The 19,560-nt window shown below is 39.8% G+C and overlaps 1 protein-coding gene across 3 annotated transcripts in view; it reads left to right on the top strand.

Moving 5' to 3' along the window:
* RNF125 (ring finger protein 125) overlaps positions 1 to 19,560 on the top strand; it is a 46,202-nt gene that overhangs the window by 13,570 nt on the left and 13,072 nt on the right. For all 3 annotated transcript variants that reach the window (XM_082699606.1, XM_082699604.1, XM_082699605.1), the window contains exons 2-5: positions 3,356 to 3,509; positions 7,325 to 7,419; positions 9,571 to 9,661; positions 17,070 to 17,177. In XM_082699606.1, coding sequence (XP_082555732.1) covers positions 3,356 to 3,509; positions 7,325 to 7,419; positions 9,571 to 9,661; positions 17,070 to 17,177 — 448 coding nt within the window. The remainder of the gene's footprint in view (positions 1 to 3,355; positions 3,510 to 7,324; positions 7,420 to 9,570; positions 9,662 to 17,069; positions 17,178 to 19,560) is intronic.

The following is a 19,560-nucleotide window of genomic DNA, read 5'->3' as shown; positions in this document are numbered from 1 at the left end:
CATGTAACATCATTGTGCAAACATAAAGGAGTTACAGTGAGGGACTTGATTTTTTTTTAAGATGCTGTAAGTGTGCTGCTTTTCTTGTGTATCTAGTAGGTCTTACCGTCCGTTGTTGTAGTTATCAGTTGTAGCTACAAAAACAGGTGCAAAAGCACTTACAAAATGACAGTAGAAATGTACTCTGTATAGACTTGACTGGTTTATACAGGTACATCCTCAGTCTAATAGGTTTGCTGCTTCTGCTTGTCACTGGGAGGAATTGAGGTGACTTAAAAAGGGCTACAGATAACGGGGCGCCTGGGTGGCTCATTGTGTAGTCATTAAGTGTCTGCCTTCACCTCGGGTCATGATCCCAGAGTTGTGGGATCAAGCCCCACATTGGGCTCCCTGCTCAGCGGGAAGACTGCTTCTCCCTCTCCCACTACTCCTGCTTATGTTCCCTCTCTCACAGTTTCTCTCTGTATCAAATAAATAAACAAAAATCTATATTTAAAAAAAAAAAAAAGGACTGCAGACCTTTCTTGACTCACAGTGGGTCATGTCCTGATCCATATCCTAAGTTAAAGTGAGTCAAAAATGCATTTAATACACCTAACCTACACCAAACATCCTAACTTAGCCTCATCAACTCTAAATAGCTCGAAACAACATCACTAGCCCACAGTTTGGCAAAATCATCTAACACAAAGCCTATATCATAATAAAAGTGTTGAGTATTTTGTGTAATGTGTTGACTACTGTAGTGAAAGTAGAAGGCAGAACGGTTGGATGGGTGTAGAGTGGTTGTAAGCATAGCTGTGGCTCATCTGCAGGGCTGGCCGGGGGCCGCCCAGCCTGGAGAGAAGAGGAGTTACTGCCAACCAGGAGAAGCTCAAAATTCAAAAATTGAAATACAGTTTCTAATGAATGAGGATCGTTTTTGCATCACCATAAAATCAAAAAATCCTAAGTGGAACCATTGTAAGTTGGGGACTTTCCCCTCATGCTTTTTGAGCCTCTTCTGAAGCTGTGCGAGGTTCACTGTACTTGCTGTCTTCAGGCTGTGTAAACGCGGCAAATTTTTCCATCTCTGAACGTCTGTTCGCCTCCAGTCAGGTGAGGAGAGAGCAGAGCAGCATGTTAGGATCACTCTTAAGAGCGAAACCAGATCATGTCCATCAGCACCCACCAAAGGGCTCGACATCAATATCTTCTGTTTGTATTGGTATAAAACTCGAGTAAGTTGTGAGGAAAGGGGAAGACTTTTGTTCACCAAGAAAACAAAGTATCATCTGCTTGCCCCTACATCATGTAAACGAGTAATTCATGTCAGAACCCGAGATGTTGTATGAGGGTTACAACTTGAGCATCTGAACCACTTGTAATATAAGAGATTCGTAATAATAGATTATTACTTATTTTTGCTTGATATTTTTTGTTGTCATCAAGACTACATTCTGAGGGCCACTTCTCAGGGACTCAGAGAAATGCAAGGGCAGATTGTGTCTTAGAACTTGTTCATCACTTGATGCACAGAGAAGTGGAAGACAGCAGAGGACTCAGATCTTCGTCTTCAGCAGGGCATTGTGGGCCCCTTGACTGAGGTCCCACCAGATTGTATCTTCTATAAGAGGTACAGTTCCTGCAGAGTGAAATCAGGGTGCTGTTGCAAGAAAAAGAGGAAATGAATGCTGGACAGACATAAACATCAAGCCGATGCCTCAAGAGCAACAGTGCAAATGTCAGCATCTTCTGTGTGCATATAAGAATTTTATAACAGATGCAGAAGAGAGTTCTTTTAAGTGTCATCAGTCATGGCTAATACACTTGAGAGTTCAGTTTAGGAAATTTCAATGAGCTATATACCTCTGGTATGTGAAGATTTCAGTATTTATCGTATATTTAAATTTTTTTAAAAGATTTATTTATTTATTTGGCACAGAGAGAAAGGGAGAGAAAGCAAGGGGTGGGAAGAGGCAGAGGGAGAAGCAGACTCGCTGCTGAGCAGGGAACCCATTGTGGGACTCGATCCCAGGACCTTGAGATTATGACCTGATCCAAAGGCAGACGCTTAACCAACTGAGCTACCCAGGTGCCCCTGTATATTTAAATTTTTAAAAAGCTTAACTTTTGCCATATAGTAATGCTCCCAGATAGATAGTAGTATATGGTGAGTATCTTAAGAGCTCTCAAATCACCACCTGGGTGGCTCAGTGAGTTAAGCCGCTGCCTTCGGCTCAGGTCATGATCTCAGGATCCTGGGATCGAGTCCCGCATCGGGCTCTCTGCTCAGCAGGGAGCCTGCTTCCTCCTCTCTCTCTCTGCCTGCCTCTCTGCCTACTTGGGATCTCTCTCTGTCAAATAAATAAATAAAATCTTAAAAAAAAAAAAAGAGCTCTCAAATCACTCTAATGTGTATAACTTATCTAAATGTCATTTTTACATTTGTGTGCACTTAGCCTTCAACAGATCTTATAAAGAGGTTCAGATTTTCTGTGAATTCTGTTGATTGTGTTTAGATTTTATAATGATCATCTTTTTTTTTTTTAAGATTTTATTTATTTATTTGACAGAGAGAGATCACAAGTAGGCAGAGAGGCAGGCAGAGAGAGAGAGGAGGAAGCAGGCTCCCTGCTGAGCAGAGAGCCCGATGTGGGGCTCGATCCGGGGCTTGATCCCAGGACCCTGGGATCATGACCTGAGCTGAAGGCAGAGGCTTTAACCCACTGAGCCACCCAGGCACCCCTAGATTTTATAATGATCATCTTTAAATATACCGGAGAATAAATTTCTTGACTCAGAGGACATTCCTAATAGTGGTCATTTGGATTAGATAAATTTCTATACCTCCTAGGTTTCTGACGTGTAGGTATAGGTGAGACGGGGAGGACATGAAAATTGTTAACAAGGTGGATAACATGCGTGGTATTTTGCCTCCTTGGCCTCTTGCTATTTTCTCATCTAACATACAAAATCCCACAGTGCAAAGACCTATTTCCAGCCCCCCCCCATGTTTGGGTTAAAATAGGATTAGAATTAAAATATTAAAATATATTAAATTATATTAAAATAGGCAGAACACATTAGCTATCCTTTGGGTTATAGTTTTAATCCTGCATATCAGAATGCTCTTTTCACCACTTGGTGCCCTTCTGTTCAAACGCTTGCAATGCGTGTAGTGAGAACGTGGGACTCCAAAGCAGTCTTCCTGGGAAGGTAAGAGGCTTGCGGGTGCAAATGCACCGTGAACTTGACAACACAGCTCCTAGTGTACAAGGTGTCATTAAAATACCCTTTACACAGAGGAACACATAGTGCCGGCTCCCTTGTACCTTTTAAGGAAAATAACATATTTTCGGTTTGTTTTGGGCAGATTCTGCCGTTCCTGTATTGCTACCAGTTTAAAGAACAACAAATGGACCTGTCCTTATTGCCGGGCCTATCTTCCTTCGGAAGGAGTTCCAGCAACTGATGTAGCCAAAAGAATGAAATCCGAGTACCAGAAGTGCACTGAGTGTGACACCCCGGTATGTAACCCTCTTTCTGCCTGTGCCCAAGGTTACTGGACCGCTGAGAAGATTGTCACTGGCAGATCATTTCACCTGTGCCTTTGGTTTCTTCCTACCCCATCTTTCTCAGGTTTATTGTCTCTGCCTCTCCCCTGCCTTTTCTCCAAGTTTGTATGGGTAGGCTGTGGTGAACTTGGCACCCGACTCCTACCATCTCCTCATTTTTCAAACAAATGCTTTCACCAGCCACCACCATCTCCTCCCTTCCCATCACTCCCGTGACCAACCCACTCCCTCCATCATGTGGCCTCCTGTCCTGCTACCCCTTTGCAGCCTATCCATGAATAGCTTTATTATTATATCTGGCGGCATAATTCCTTCTATATTCTGGACTTCGCAGTATTTCTCTGTGTTGATCTTGTCCCTCTTGTTGCGAGTTCCCTCCTTTGATGCTGTACTAGCCTGGTTAGATCATGTGAAGTCTTGGGAGGCTGTGGAAAAGAGTCTAGATTTTATCCTAAATGCATTAGTGAGTCATAGAAAGAGTGTATGCTTTTAATCAGGTTTATACATCTATTTTTATCAAGATTTTATTTGTTTATTTGAGAGAGAGAGAGAGAGCACAAGCTGGGGGGTAGAGGGGCAGAGAGAGAGAGGAAGACTTCCTTGCTGAGCAGGGAGCCCGATGTGGGGCTCGAACCCGGGATCCTGAGATCATGACCTGAGCTGAAGGCAGACGGTTAACCATCTAAGCCACCCAGGCGCCCCAGATCGGGTATCTATTTTTAAGATAACTGCTCTCTCATGTGCATGGAGAATGGCTCCGAGGGTCAAGAGCAGGATTGGTAGAGCCAGTTCAGTGACTATTGGGATGGGTCAGGTAAGGAAGCTGGATTAGGGTGAGAGCATTGGGCAGGGAATTAGAGGTTCTTTTAAGGGGCACTTAGGAGAGAATTGAAGGAAATTGGTAACAGATTGGATGTGGGCCAAATGAGAGTAGACAGTGTCAAAAACACCTCCTAGGTTTCTGACGTGTAGGTATAGGTGAGACGGGTGCTGAGACGGAAAGCAGATTTGGGGAAGAATCCACCAATTTTTAAATATGTTAACCTTTGAACTGCTAATGGGAAGATAACTATCATAGGGAGTTTATAGAGATCAAGAGTGAGATGATGTGTTAAGGGTCTGAATTTTTTCAAAGAAACCTTCTTGATTGTTAATCAATATCACAGCCCGTTATGCTTTCTGAGGACCCTGGGCTTTCTTTACGTACTATTTGTCACCATTTGGAATTATGCTTTTTTGATTTTTAAGCTTATATACATCAGTTACCCCACCAAAGTTATGTTCCATGAGGGTTAGGACTGTGTTTTACTGGAGACTGGGTGTGAACCCAGCCCTTTGAACGGGGACTGGCACATAGTTAGTGCTTGATACAGTTTTTGAATATTTATCAAAGACTTAGTAACCGACTCAGGGCTGTCTGACTACAGAATGTATACGCGGTCTTTGGAGTCAGACTTCTGGGATCAAACGTCAATTCCTTCCCTCATTATTTGTGATGTCGGGACGTTATTATCTAAGTTTTTGTTCATCATTTTATAAAAGGAGGGAAAAGATAACATTCATGTCACACAATGGCGAATAGTTATAAGGGAAAATGATAAAATATATAATGCTCGTAGCACTGTCTAGAACATGGTAAATGCTCAAAATCTCAATAGCTTTTTACATTCATAATAATAGATTATTACTTTTTGCATTGGTATTTTTTGGTCATCATATAAAATTCAACACGCACAAAGTCAAACTCACTGTAGCATTCTGTCATCCAGTGTTTCGTTCCACCTTTGGTGGCTGTCAGAAAGGGGGATATTCTCTCAAATTATCTTAGAGAGCCCCTTCCTTTTTTCACTCTTTATATCTGATTATTCACAAGTACTTTTATTTTTCCTTGAAAGTGTTTCTTATATCCGTCCCTTCCTTTTTATGTTACTCCTCTTCCAGGAATATTGCCATTCCTTCTAGAATCAAATGTTCAGACTCTCTCTATTCTTCAGAGTCCCGGCGAGGTCTCCATTCCTAGTATTTGGTCCCCAGTACCAAACAGTTTCCTGTCTACTTGTCCAGGTGTGGTTCCCCCCCTCTATTAGGTGATAAGCCCCTTTAGAGCAAGCACAGTGGCTTATGTTTCCTCTGCCATCTCTTACAATGTCTTCTATAACTTTGTGTCTAGACATGCCATGATTTCTAATTTGTATCAAGAATGCTTGCTTTAAAAAAAAAAAATGCTTGCTTATTTTTTGTTGTTCAAGGAATACAAAGAGGAAGAAAGGTACTTTTAAGAAAAGTAATAGAGATGCGGGAGAATTGATGAGCAAAGCTGGATATGAAAGCTTGGAAAACTGTGTGTTTAAGGCAGCTACCTCAGTGGGGCCTAGGTGGATATTGGTAAAACAAGGATTTATTTTCGCTTTTCCACTTGCTCTTATTTTTGTCTTTTGTTAAGCAATCATAACAGTTTCCTTGACCGGGTAGATTTTGTGTTTGAGGTTTAACTTCCGTAGCTCAAGCAAAATAAAGCAGGGTGGGTGGACCACCTTACCACAGCTATGCAAAGCTTCCTTTAGTGCAAGATCTTATCAGAGTTTCTAATGAAACATTTAGTAGACTGTGTTATTTAGCCACAGATCCCTCATGGTGAGGATCTCCGAATGTATATCTGGAGGAACAAGGGCTCTTTATTCTGCCTTGGTAAAAATGAACTCTAAGAGCTGTCTTTTATGTTTGCTCTTAATGGGGTCATTAAGTATACTGTGTATTGTGAATTCATGTAATACTGCTGGGTATAGCATAAAACCGTGGTATTTATATCCTTCCCCGAGGCACAGGATTTCCTTTTACTTCCTATGGCCATCTTTAAAATTAAAATGCATCTATTGGTTCTCTTTATCTCTCTTTCCCTTTCCGTCTCTTCTCACTTCTTTCCCCCCTTCCATCTTGCTTGATCTCTTTCCCCTCTCGCCTTTCTCTTTCTCACTTCTTACCATCACCAAGTTAGGTAATGGTGTCCCAAAAAAGTAAATTTGAGTTAATACGTCTTTCCACTTTATTTGTTGTTGTTGTTAAAGATTTTATTTATTTATTTGAGAGAGAGCATGAGCAGAAAGAAGGGGCAGAGGGAGAGGGAGAAGCACAGGGAGAGGGAGAAGCAGGCTCCTCACTGAGCAGGGAGGCCAGTGTGGGACTTGAGGCCAGGACCCTGGGATCATGAACTGACCGAGGGCAGACGCCCAGCCGACTGAGCCACCCAGGTGCCCTGTCTTTCCACTTTAAAAAACATATGCTTTCTAGGGTAGCCTGGGTGGTTCAGTCCGTTAAGCATCTGTCTCTTGATTTTGGCTTAGGTCATGATCTCAGGTCCTAGGATGGAGCCCTGCATCAGGCTCTGTGCTCAGCTTGGAGTTAGCTTGAGGAGTCTCTCTCCCTCTCCCTCTGCTGCTTTCACTGCTGAGGCATGTGTGCACTTGCTCTCTCTCTTTCTCAAATAAATAAATATTCTAAAAATAAAAATAAAATTTTAAAAAATGCTTTCTAGAACAAACTCAAGAGCTCAACATTGGGGTCTTCTAAGTACTAGAAACATTTGTAAAGCGTTATTCTTGATAATGCCTTAATTTTGTTTTACTTTTGTCAGGAATATATCCTTTTAATCAGCTGATCCATTGCTATGACCTTATTTGCAATAATGAAAGTAATAAAGCTGGATCACAAAAGACTTCATTGAGCCCCTTTTCAACAGGGACTTTATTTTGAATTTGCTTTTTATATAGGTTTGCCTCAGCGAAATGAGAGCACACATAAGATCTTGTGAGAAGTATATAGATAAGTATGGACCGCTGCAGGAACTTGGGGAGACCACAACCAGGTTTGTTTTGACACAATGTAGTTGACTGTTAAACTTGATTTGCCTGTAAAGAAGTTAATAGGCTGGACAGGCTAACCTTTTTATTGTGAACATATGTATGGAGTAATAATTGGGCTCTGAACCATAACACCTGCTGTTGGTAGTCATTTGTTAAATGCAATAATTGTGAAAGAATTTTGCTTTCTCTACTTAAAAAACATTTCATGAGGGGAACCAACCGAGTGCTGGAGAGATTGGGAGAACTTCCTCAGACAAGTTTGCATTAAGGAAGATCCAAAAATAGAATGTGGAACTGTCCAAGTTCCTCAAGGCTCTGCTTTCTGACTAATGGCTTGAAGTCGGTCCTGGTTCAGAGCCTTTTCTTTTTCACCCTTCCACTGCCGCCGCTCCTTTCCTCTGATATTGCTGGTTTGGCTTTAGAAGGTAGGAAGTGACATCTCAGTATATAGTCTAGCAAGGAAGAACAGGCCTGGGCCAGGCATCCTGAATCTGGTACTTTTTGGTGGGTGATCTTTATGGGGCTGGAGGAAGGATGGAGGTGGTTAGTAGGGGCAGTGGAGAATATTGATCATTATTTGTTTTCCCTTAAAAAAAAAAAAAAGAGAGAGAAATGAATCTGGGCCCTTACTATCCTGCTAGGCTGTGACCTGTCCTATAATTGCAAAGTTTGGAGTCTCTCTCCCAACAAAATAAGGAAGTGATTTGTATTTCCCTACATAGGCTAATGGCTTGGAAACCATTAAATCTCCTTATAAGCTCAGTTACAAATAGTGGTATTTCAGTAGGAGTGTGATTTTCTTTTTCTCTCTCCTGAAGGCAAATGTTAGTCTTCATTATTTAAGAAAATACACTCAAAGTATAAATTTCGTAGCCGAAAAGTCTAAAAGATTGCCATAATTCCTTCTGTTTTACTAGATATTGCTTTGCACATGTATTCTTTATTGTAGGGTTAGTTTTATACCGTGATGTTATAAATTTAAATGAGGGTTTTAGCTCAAAGCGGAGTATGAATTCTGTTAGATCGGCTGCAAGGACCAGTAAGAAGGAAGGATAATAAATGGGCTACGAAAAGGTGTGGGTTTGATTGTAAGGTTGATAGGCTTCATGAAGATTTAAAAATATATGTGAGCTCATTTAAATCCTAATTTCTTCTGCTAATTAGAATTGATAATAAAGAATTAAAATAACAAAATGAGGAGGGGTTTTGATTAATCAGTCTTAGAAGATAAATTAATATTTGCATCAAAGGTAGAAATCTTTGTTTATAAAAGAAGTTATTAGTACATAATTGAAATTTTTAAAATTCTTAACACAGGCAGCTTATCTGGAGTACAAGTGTCAGGGGACAAGAGTTTGTGTCTATGATGGAAAGTGAGCAAAAAATTCCAAGCCTCCATATTGTCCCTAAGAGTTTAAGGCAGCACTGTCCAATAGAACAGATAGGTAATTTCATATTTTCCCATAGCCACACTAAAAATGTGAAAAGAAGCAGTGAAATTAATTTTTAGTATTTTTATTTAACTGGATAGCTTAAATACAATCATTTGAAAATGTAATCGATATCAACATTATTGAGATATTTTACTCCTTTTTTAATATTAAGCCTCTGAAACTCATTGTGCATTCTGTACTTCCAGCATAACTCAATTTCAGTAGCCACATTTCAAGTACCAGTAGACATACATGGCTACAGCCTCCTGTAGTGGACAGCACAGTGTAAGGGACAAACACTCCTTAACTACCGCGGTAGTTACAGATGCTTGGTGAAGCTGGAGAACAAGTAACACCCAGTTGTGTGACCTGAATTAGGAAAGGGAGGGAAAAAAAGAAACAGAAAAAGTAACCCAGGGACATCTGGGTGATATGATGCCCGAGTTTCTCAGTCAGTGGGAGCTCGGTCTGCGCTTCTCTTTCGAAGAGAATGAAGTGCTTGGTGTTCAGTTTATTTAACTGTTTCTCTGTCCTGTCCCTAGGGGGATACTTAATTTTCTCACGAGAAAAAACGTGGGCACCTGCCCATTATCAGAATGGAAAAGTAATGTCAAATCAGAAAGAACGAGGCCTGGGAACTAGATCTGCGTGCATTCTATTTTTTACCTTTAGTTAAATGCCGACAATGTCAGTAAGTTTTGTATTCTGTGCGATTTCCAGGTGTGTGTGTCCATTTTGTCAGAGAGAGTTGGAAGAAGAGAGCTTGCTGGATCACTGTATTACTCATCACAGATCAGAAAGGAGGTCTGTGGTAAGGAATTCCATTACTAGACATTTCTGTAATGTCTACGTGTAATATATACTAGAAATCATTGAGTAGGCTTCTATTCATAGTTCTAAAGGATAGTTTATGTCAAGGTTGTGATAATTCCGAGACTGTTAATGATTTGCGAAGGGGTTGAATTGAAAGTGGCAAGAATTACTAATGTGAAGTCGTTCTTTCATATATGAACTTAGACATTCTCTCTTACACATAATTACGGGCATCATCAACTAAGAAGATCCAAAATACATAGCTTAGATCCAACTTAAGTATACTAACCTTGGTCACATTTTAAGTAAAAAACATTTTTTAATAATACAAATAGGGGAGCGCCTGGGTGGCTCAGTGGGTTAAAGCCTCTGCCTTTGGCTCAGGTCATGATCCCAGGGTCCTGGGATGGAGCCCCACATCGGGCTCTCTGCTCAGCATATTTATGTTATAAATATGTACACATATATATATTCCCCTTCTCTCTCTGCCTGCCTCTCTGCCTACCTGTGATCTCTGTCAAAAAAATAAACAAAATCTTTGAAAAATAATAATACAAATAGGGATAGCATGACAGTTTATTAGAAATGAAAAGTAGAAAGTTACTCACCTTAGTTTATTGTTTTATTTCATAGTCTGAGTATTTACCCATACATACTGTTCATCATTTCCTAGTTCATTGTGATGCTTCCTTTTTTTTTCTTTTCAGCCTGGCATTTTAGTTCTACTTTGCAGTGTGGCTTTGAGAATTTTCATTTTTGTATAGTTGTGAAGGAAGGCAGGGTGGTTCTGGGTACATCCTCATTTACTTAACCATTACTATTTTTTGTACACTTGTTACCAATTTTAGGATTTTAATTCATTTTGTACATTTGAACTTTTCCTTCTGTTGGATTTTTTTCCCCCAAGAGGAAATTCCTTAGATTTATCTTCTGGACCAAGAAACTGCAAACTTTTTAATAGCTTTTGAAATACACTTCTAAATGCATTCCAAAAAGGTTGTGTCAATTTATATTTGTGTCTGTAGTTTAGGAGTAAACCACTTTCATCTTAACCCGGCTGATACTGGGTATATTAATTTTAAAATTAAAATAAAGCCTTAGGAGATAGAAAATGTTTTATGTTATAAATATGTACACGTATATATTTGTATATATGTATGTATGTGTATATGTCTGTATACAAAGACATATGTGTGTGTGTTTCGTTAGTATAGATATAAGGTTTTTTTTAATTTGAGTATTAAGGATTTTCTTTTTCTATAAAATCCTCTTGGAAAGTGATGAGAGTGAAACATAGTTACTCTACTAGATAGATAATTTACCAACAAGGATAGTTCTCACAGTCCTAGAAGAGAGGTGTGATTGCTTCCATTTTACAAATGATAAATTGAGGCTCAGAGAAGTTAATTCTTATAAATTCACACAGCTGGAAAATAGCTGAGCCAGTCTGAACACAGTAGTCTAGCCCCTAAGCATGGTGAACCCCTGTGCTCTACTAGAAAGTTCCCAAGAAAAGCCACATGATACAGTCAAAAGAATTTGTTACTAATCCTAATGTTTTAGGGGTTTCCGTTCTTGGAACGGCTTGATGTGGGTTGGGAGAGCAAGAGAGATTATCATGGGCTTCTACTGCTGTAGTTGCTCTGTGGGAGGAACTGGATTAGCTCCCTGGGGGAGCTAGAGGAAGTTAGAAGAAAGCGTTAGAATGGCATAATAATAGTGACCACTTAACTGAGTTCTAAGTGCTCCTTTGTCTCCTAGCAACCCTAAGAAGGTATTAGCCAGAAAACCTGAGCCCTAACCACTAGGACCCAGGTGCTGCTCTGGCTGGAAGAACACCAGCTGCTTGGGACAGTGGTCTTGGGCTTCATGGCAACCGCACTCTGGGGCAGGTCAGGTACTGGGCTGGCCATTGGTACTGTGCACCTGTTCCAGCAGGAATCCCAGTTCCCGTGCTGCTCAGTTTGATCATCAGATTGAAGGTGGCCCATGAAGGTTAGGTCTTCCTTGATTTAGAGGTGATAGAGGACACTGAAGAAAGTGGATCTGAGGGAAGAAATAAACCAAGAATGGTGGAATCAGTTTGCCCATAGAATTAATAGTCAAAAACCTAGTCTTTGGAGGGGATAAACTTTGGTAGCAATGCCAGTGTCTTTGCCTCTGTTTCATCATTTGTAGAATGGGGGTGATGATAATGATGCCCTTTTCACAGGGTAGCAGTGAATGAGTCAGGAGTTAATGGTGGGCTACTACCACTTTAGCAACTACATAAAACCAAGACTAGAGGAGATTTTGAGGAAAAGCCGTGTACTCTTGCAGCTGGAGAACCCAAGCTGGAAAGGTAGGGGAGTGAAATGGTGAATTTCAAAAGACCAGGATACTGTCGTGGCCTTGAGGCAGGAGCAGATTGTTCACAAAATCTGTGGTTCTGTAATACATGAGGGCTGTCTAGAGGTGGTCTCTAGAACAGAAAACCTTCAGTTTTCCTGCTAATGTTTCATCCTTGAGTAGAAACTTGAGCCACGTGTCACTCTGAAGGATCTGGAACCACTAGAATTCAGGATATGTGCTTTGATTATGAAAAGGCTGGAAGTAGATACTGTGGCATATTTGGGGTCCGCATGCTTAGGGATACCCAGCGGGGACATGTTGGCAAAAACACCCCAAGAGAAGTTCTAGATCCAAGGCTAATTGTGGATTGGTGTGGAAGTTAGCCAGGAATTACTGCTCTGAGGGGCTGGGTTGTTGGGATTGCTCGCAGATAAGATCATTGACCTCATCTGAATTAATCTAGTGTAAGAAGTTTCATGACAGTTAAAGATTTGAGCAAGGGATTTTGCCTTCTAGATAAAATTAGGTAATTCTGAGGTCAAACCCTGAGCAACTAATCTTTTCTGAGCTGCTCACAACTGGGGTAACAGGTTAAGAACATGAAGGAATTTTGACTTTTCTTAAATGCAGCTTTAAGAACCGACAGCTCCTTTCTGTCACATAGTAATTATTTCTGTCATGTTTTATTTTTTTAAAGATTCATCTGTTTATTAGAGAGTGAGAGAACGTTCATGGGAGTGGGGGGTGTTATAGAGGGGCAGGCAGAGGGAGAGGGAGAAGCAGACCGCTCCCTCCCTGAGCTCTGAGGCTACTCGGTGCTTCATCCCAGGATCCCAAGATCATGACCTGAGCCGAAACTCATTAACCGACTGAGCCACCCAGGCACCCCTGCCATGTTTTATTTTTTGAAAATTTGTGTCTGTGGAATATTAAACTCACAGGAGACCAGTGACATAAGCAGCATGCTTCAGATTAAATTGAGAGACCACTTTTGAGGGAAATTTGGTATTTTGTTTTAGAGAGAGAAGCTGTTTCAGCAAGAGCCACTGTTTCTGGCTGTTCTCTCCGTAGAGTGTTCTTTCTTTCAGTGGTTGGCTCCTATTCATCCTTTAGAACTCTGCTGAAATCTTTCTTCTCAGGGAAGCCCTCCATGATGTTCAAGTTACTTTCAGCTCTTGCTTTCCTCCCCTCTTTTTTTCTCATTTATCACAATTTGTAATTATGTGTTCATTTCATGTCTGTCTCTCCTTATAAGCTGTCAGGTACATGAAGTCATGGAACTCAACTTCCTTGTTCAACATTGCCTGCCCACCTCTTGGCAGAGAACCTAGCGCATGGGTGGCTATAATGATAATGAAAAAGAAAATACTGAAGAAAAACATAATTCCATTCACCCAGATTCAAGTGTTCTAATAGTCTCTTATTTTCTGCCTTGCTCCCAAGATTCATTTCTTAAGGGAAGGGACAGGACTTATTGGTTTGGAACATAAACTATGGTGACTAGAGCCTGAGCCACCTGCCCCACAGTGGTTTATTTCTGTGGGTATTTAGAATATCTGTGAGTCGACTAGGCTGTGGGAGTATATGTGCATAAATGTTTTGGAAGGAAGAAAAATCTTTATTAAATTTGCTTTCAGACTCTTGCTAAATTAGATGTGCAATCTGGTACCTTAATTTTGGTTACATATTTGCCTGTAATTATTTTAGCGCATGTCTCTTTCTCTTTTTTTGGATTTAGGAATTTTGAATTTCTTCCCGAAATGGCACTAGCCATTAGATAGTTGCTGTGAAGGTTAATCTAAACTATAGATAGAACTGGGTTTTCCTTGTAATAAATGTTTTGAAGGATTGAAGTTGGTGGTAACTTCTGGTATGGTAGCTATTCTCACCTGTGGAGTTCACCACCAGATAAAGTCCATACTGAGGTGAGGTCAGCATCCTTTGACTATACACTGTGCACTAATTGATTCCTAATATGAGTATCATGGCCTTGGGAGCATTGAGTGGAGGCACATGATAAAGGATGAGCTGATGGTAGCAAATTGGCAATGTTAGCGAGAATGTAGGTGAACACTTAGGTACTTGGCGATGATTAGTCAGTCTCTTACCGTTTCTTACTCCTCCCTCAGGTCAGATCCCTCAATTTAGGACACAAAATAAATCCTTAGAGTAGTACAGATAGTCACCTGTTGTTTTCCAGTGTCCTTCTGGAAGAAATCTCTTGAGTTATACGACTAAATACTAATGTACAGCAGAAGATCGAAGTCTCCACTACCTCCTGTCAACATCAGACTGAAAACAAAAACTACTTGGCTTAAAAGTTCCAGATTTTCTGTATCTTTCTATTTATCTAGATCTGGAATCTCCTTAATAGTTGGATCAGGGCTTAGCATCTCTGTTCCTCTGACTTTTTTTTTTTTTAAGATTTTATTTTATTTATTTGAGAGAGAGACAGAGAGAGAGAGCATGAGCGAGGAGAAGGTCAGAGAGAGAAGCAGACTCTCCGTGGAGCTGGGAGCCCGATGCGGGACTCCAGGATCATGACCTGAGCCAAAGGCAGTCGTCCAACCAACTGAGCCACCCAGGTGTCCCTGTTCCTCTGACTCTTGTCATGGGTCCTCCGGAAACCATAATAGGTGCTCAAATATCTGTTGAGCAGAACTGGTTCCAACTTATCCTTCCAAACTTGTCCCCTACCACTTCCCCCAATATGCCGTGCCTTCAGCTTCCCAGAGCTTTTCCCATTCCCTAAGCAGGCCTGTCCTTTTGCCACTTTAATTTCTCTGCCTGTGATGCTTCTCACTCTGGCATTGCTGGCTCATTCTGCAAGACTCGTTTCAGTTACCAGCAGCTTGGCTGACGCCTTTCCTGATTTCCTGGGCAAAATTCATGATTCCTTTTTTAGGTCTTGAACTGCCTTTTTGAGAATAACATTTGAATATATGGTGTAACATCTTGGGTATAGCACTTGCTATGCAGTATTGAAAGTATCTTCTTACATGATAACAATAGCAACCATTTATGATTTGTGCCAAGGACTGAGCTAATAGAATCACTGAGCTTCATAATGTTAAATGGCATCTTTTAAATATACAAACAGCTCTGCAAAGCAGAGTTAAGTCTCCTGTTGCAGGTTAAGATTAAGGACTTGCCGAGGCCAAGTCAGTGAGAGGCAGAGATGAAATTGGAAACTATTTTCCCGGTCCTAGGAATGCAGGAGTGAACAGGACACATGAACTTTCTTCCCTCATGGAGCTCCAGCTCTTCAGAAACAAGGATCAAACAGTAGTAAACACATGGTGTTTATTAAAGGCCTAGTATGTACCGGGCATATAGAGGACATTCTCTCTAAACATCCTAATGACTCTCCAAGTTAGGTGGTGGTATCTCCACTTGACCCAAGAGAGAAGTTCATGTGCTGAAGTCAGTCACACAGCTGGTAAGAGCTGGTGCTGGGATTCGAAGGCTTTCTGACTTCACAGGTCATGCAACACAACTGTGTCTTCACTGGTTTCCATATTCCAGGTGCGCAGCATATAGCAGAGGGCACCCTAAAGAGTACTGAGTGAACAAATTTCTATACTAGTGTCCCTTCCGTCACATCACAAAAAAATTGATGTTGCTTTTTTGTTAAAATATTTCTTGGTCTCAGCTGTGTTCTCATTACCACCTGTGTTCTCTTAACCTACCTCAGGGTAGATTAAGTGCTATCTTGGAGATAGCCAGTGTTGGCAAGTAACCGAGATAGCTAGAGCTTTAGAAAATCGTAAGTGACTATAAAGCAGGAGTAACTTAAATGATGTGATTCTATTCAAAATAAGACAAAGATTAATGGAGTAAAGCAAGATGGGGAAGTTGAACTATGTTTAGGTAACTGATACCGAAACTGAGACCACTATAAAACAATAAGAATTACAAGAAAGCCTCTTTTAAATTTAAAGAGAGATGTTACCATCCAGACAGATAAATTAAGCTCTATTATAATATGAAAAGAATGTTGAATTGTCTATTAGGAGGCCTAGATCCCAGTTCTGATATACAGTGGTATAAATTTAAGCTAATTTTTTCTTTCTGAGATTGGGCTCATGGAAGAAATAGGATAATTCACTAGATTGTTGTGAGAATCAGATGAGAATACCCCCTAATTTGATGCCTAACACACACCTGGCTGTCAGTAATGGTGCTGCATCTCATATTCTAAAAAAGAAAAACATGAAGAAATAGAATTTTAAAAACCCTAGGTTAATATGTAATAAAGCAGTAAAAAAAAAAAGGTAATAAAGTAGTATATATATTTTTTAAAGATTTTATTTATTAGTGAGAGAGAGCACAGGTAGGTGCATGTGAGGTAGGGGCAGAGGGAGAGGGAGAAGCAGATTCCCCACCAAGGAAGGAGCCCAACATGGAGCTTGATCCTAGGACCCAGATATCATGACCTGAGTCAAAGGCAGACAGTTAACTGACTGAGCCACCCAGGTGCCCAGAGTCTTTCGTCACATACACCCAAAAAAATGGAGTTCATGCAAAAACTGGTGAGATCTAACTAAGGTTCGTAGTCTAGTTAATTGCTAATTTCCTGGTTTCAGTAAAGTACTGCACTTACAAAGTATTAGCACTGAGGAAGCTGAATGATGGAGTCATGGGAAATCTTGCATTATTTTTGTAATTTCTCCTGAGTTTATAAATACTTGAAAATTAAAAAGATTATTTATTAAAGCCATTAAGTATTTTAAAAAGGTGGCAACTAATTAAGTTATAGTACATGTGCTAACTGCAATATTAGTTAAATAATAGATTGATGAATATGAAATAAATAGCTATACTGTTATATAATAATAGATTGATGAATATGAAATAAATAGCTATACTGTTAAGTATAGGAAATGCATATGAAGAAATATATGCAATTTTATTTGCTTAATATTGTTAATATTTATGCAGTTTTTAAATATTATGCTGAGAAATGGCCAGTAGATTGATAAAGTTAAACTTCATTTTGTTGAATGGTTATTTAATTTTTAATTCCAACACTGATTATTTTAAATTCTTTCTTGAACTCCTGATTTTATTTCCAGTTCTGTCCACTTTGCCGCTTACTACCTAATGAGAATCCAGGCAGCTTTAATGGCAGTTTAATAAGACATCTGCAAGTCAATCACACTTTGTTTTATGATGATTTCATAGTAAGTATATTATTTTACTTTTACATTTTGTTTCTGTTTGTTGTGCGTTAAGCTTACCTTTTTAAATCCAAGTGAATAAAATTACAGCAGAAAAAAATATGTATAGACCTGAAGTTAAGTATTAGCATTAAGCAAGTAATTATAAAAATACAATGTTTATAAACTTGACTATTGATATCATCTGCCTTAGACAAAATTATTTTCTTTGTGATCTGGGTAATTAGTGATTATATAAGGTACTAGATTTCACTTTCAAATTATTTTAATTTCTAGTCTAGGCCCATCCCTATATATAGTTGTAATTTTTATGAAGTTGAAAACTTAGGTAGCTGAGATGAGATGAAATCACATCAGTAACAAAATGGCTCAGAGTTTGTTCTGCATCTTGCTATTATAATGCATTGAATGGCTAAAAACAGATACGGCATTATCAGTGTAGTAAGACATACAAGCCTCATTTTTAATTTAAATTCCATGAGACACAAAACTCGTGTCTACTGAATGTTTTTAAACTGAAAAAACTGTATTATGAAAAATCATAAATGTATACAAAAGCAGACAACATAGTACCACGGACCCCCATGTATCAGTAACTACCCATCAGTAACTACCAACTAATGGCCAATCTCATTATATTAACCATTTTTCTGTTTTATTGAGAAAGAATTGACATGTCGCACTGTGTAAGTTGAAGGTACATGGTATAATGGCTTGACTTACGTAGTGTGACATTATCACCACAATAATAACATCCATCATCTCCTAAAGATACCAAAATTTTGTTTTCTCTGTGATGAGAATTTTTAGGATTTACTCTCTTATCAGCTTTCGAACATGCCATACATTAGTGTTAACTATAGTCCTCATGTAGTACATTACATCCCCAGTATTTATTTAACTTACAAGGGGAAGTTTGTGCCTTTTGACGCCTTTTCCTCCCATGCTCCCTCCCCCAACCCAAGATGTTTTTTTTTAAGATAGAGGAAAAGTTAGATGTAGTATGAATAGCTCTAACGTGGGTTTTATTTTGTTTTGTTTTTTTAGGATAGAAGAAAAGTTAGATGTAGTATGAATAGTTGTAACTTATGACTGTATTTCCCATGATCAGGAATGAGAATAACAAGTGAAAAGTTAATGTAGCCTTTGTTCTGCTTTGCTCCATGTGTTGCCATGTGAGGGTAATGTGTTATCTCCTGAGTCCCTTTGAGCAAAGGGGTATTGCCTATTTTGGAAGGAAAATCCCTCATAGCCATGTTGTGAAGTAGTGCATTATTATTGTCACCGCTATCTAAATACATGAAGTGTTAAGAGCTAAATTTAACTTTGCATGTAATTTTCACATGATTTTTGACTACTGTCTTTTTACGCAATTTCAAGATAGAATTTAATAATTGTTGAAGATTATCCCTTGAAAATGTCTCCTTGCTTTCTGATCTGCCCCCTGTATCCAGATTGAACACAAGGAGCTTGGGTTCTGACCTGGGTTTGAGTAACAGCTCTGTCTCGGTCACAGCTCTGTGACTGTGGGCAAGGTACTTAACCACGGAACCTGTCTGTTCATGTGTGAAGTGAGGAGAGGAAAAGCACTTCAGCCCCAGAGCTCTTGTTGAGAATTAAATGTGACAGTGCACGTAAAGTGATGTGCACGGTTTGGGCAAGGACATTAGGCCACCTGGAAAAGGGGAGAGGGTAAATGGAGGTACGATCACTTGAAGAGCCGAGCAGGCGCCACAACACAGGCTCCAATGCTCAAACAATATCTTTTCTGGGAACCTGAAGCACACACAGACTCAGCAGAGGCTTGTTCTAGTCTCTAGGTTCTCATTTTTTACAACCTCGTAGGGCTTCCTCTACCTTCGCTCCATGAGATGTTCTAAAAACCAGGTTGATTTCATATCTGTCCCAGCTATTATGTTCTGTCCATTCTTCTCAGGATTTTCCAAAGTATGATCCAGGACTGGTCAGGAGGAAGCAACTTTGATGAGAGTCCTTTTAGCCCACTCAAAACTGGTTGCCACTTGGATGTGGCAGTGAGGTGGAAGCCATATTGTTTGTTTGGACTTTTGGTTTCCCAAGCTACTGGGTTCTAGACTGCGCACCTTAAGTAGAGTGTCTTATTTTATTCCTTACAGCAGCTTCTGTGAAGTGAGCGTTGTGTCACTGTCCTCACTTAGCATGAAACCTCTTAAGCTCAAAGGTTAATATTTGCCTACGAAAAAGCCAGGATTCACTCCAGATCTTGTGCTCTCCTGGGCTTTATGGCTTCCCTTTGGATTTTGTTGATTTACCTTTATGCTTTTATGTTTCAGAATGGATTTCCAAAAGGGATATTATTTTTTCCCATTTGTTTGATTTATTGCAGAAGAGGAGATGGATTGCAGAG

This window comes from Mustela nivalis (genome assembly GCF_964662115.1).
Source record: "Mustela nivalis genome assembly, chromosome: 14".
Lineage (NCBI taxonomy): Eukaryota > Metazoa > Chordata > Mammalia > Carnivora > Mustelidae > Mustela > Mustela nivalis.
The sequence above is the reverse complement of the archived record's forward strand: the minus strand, read 5'-3'. Positions and strand labels throughout refer to the sequence as shown.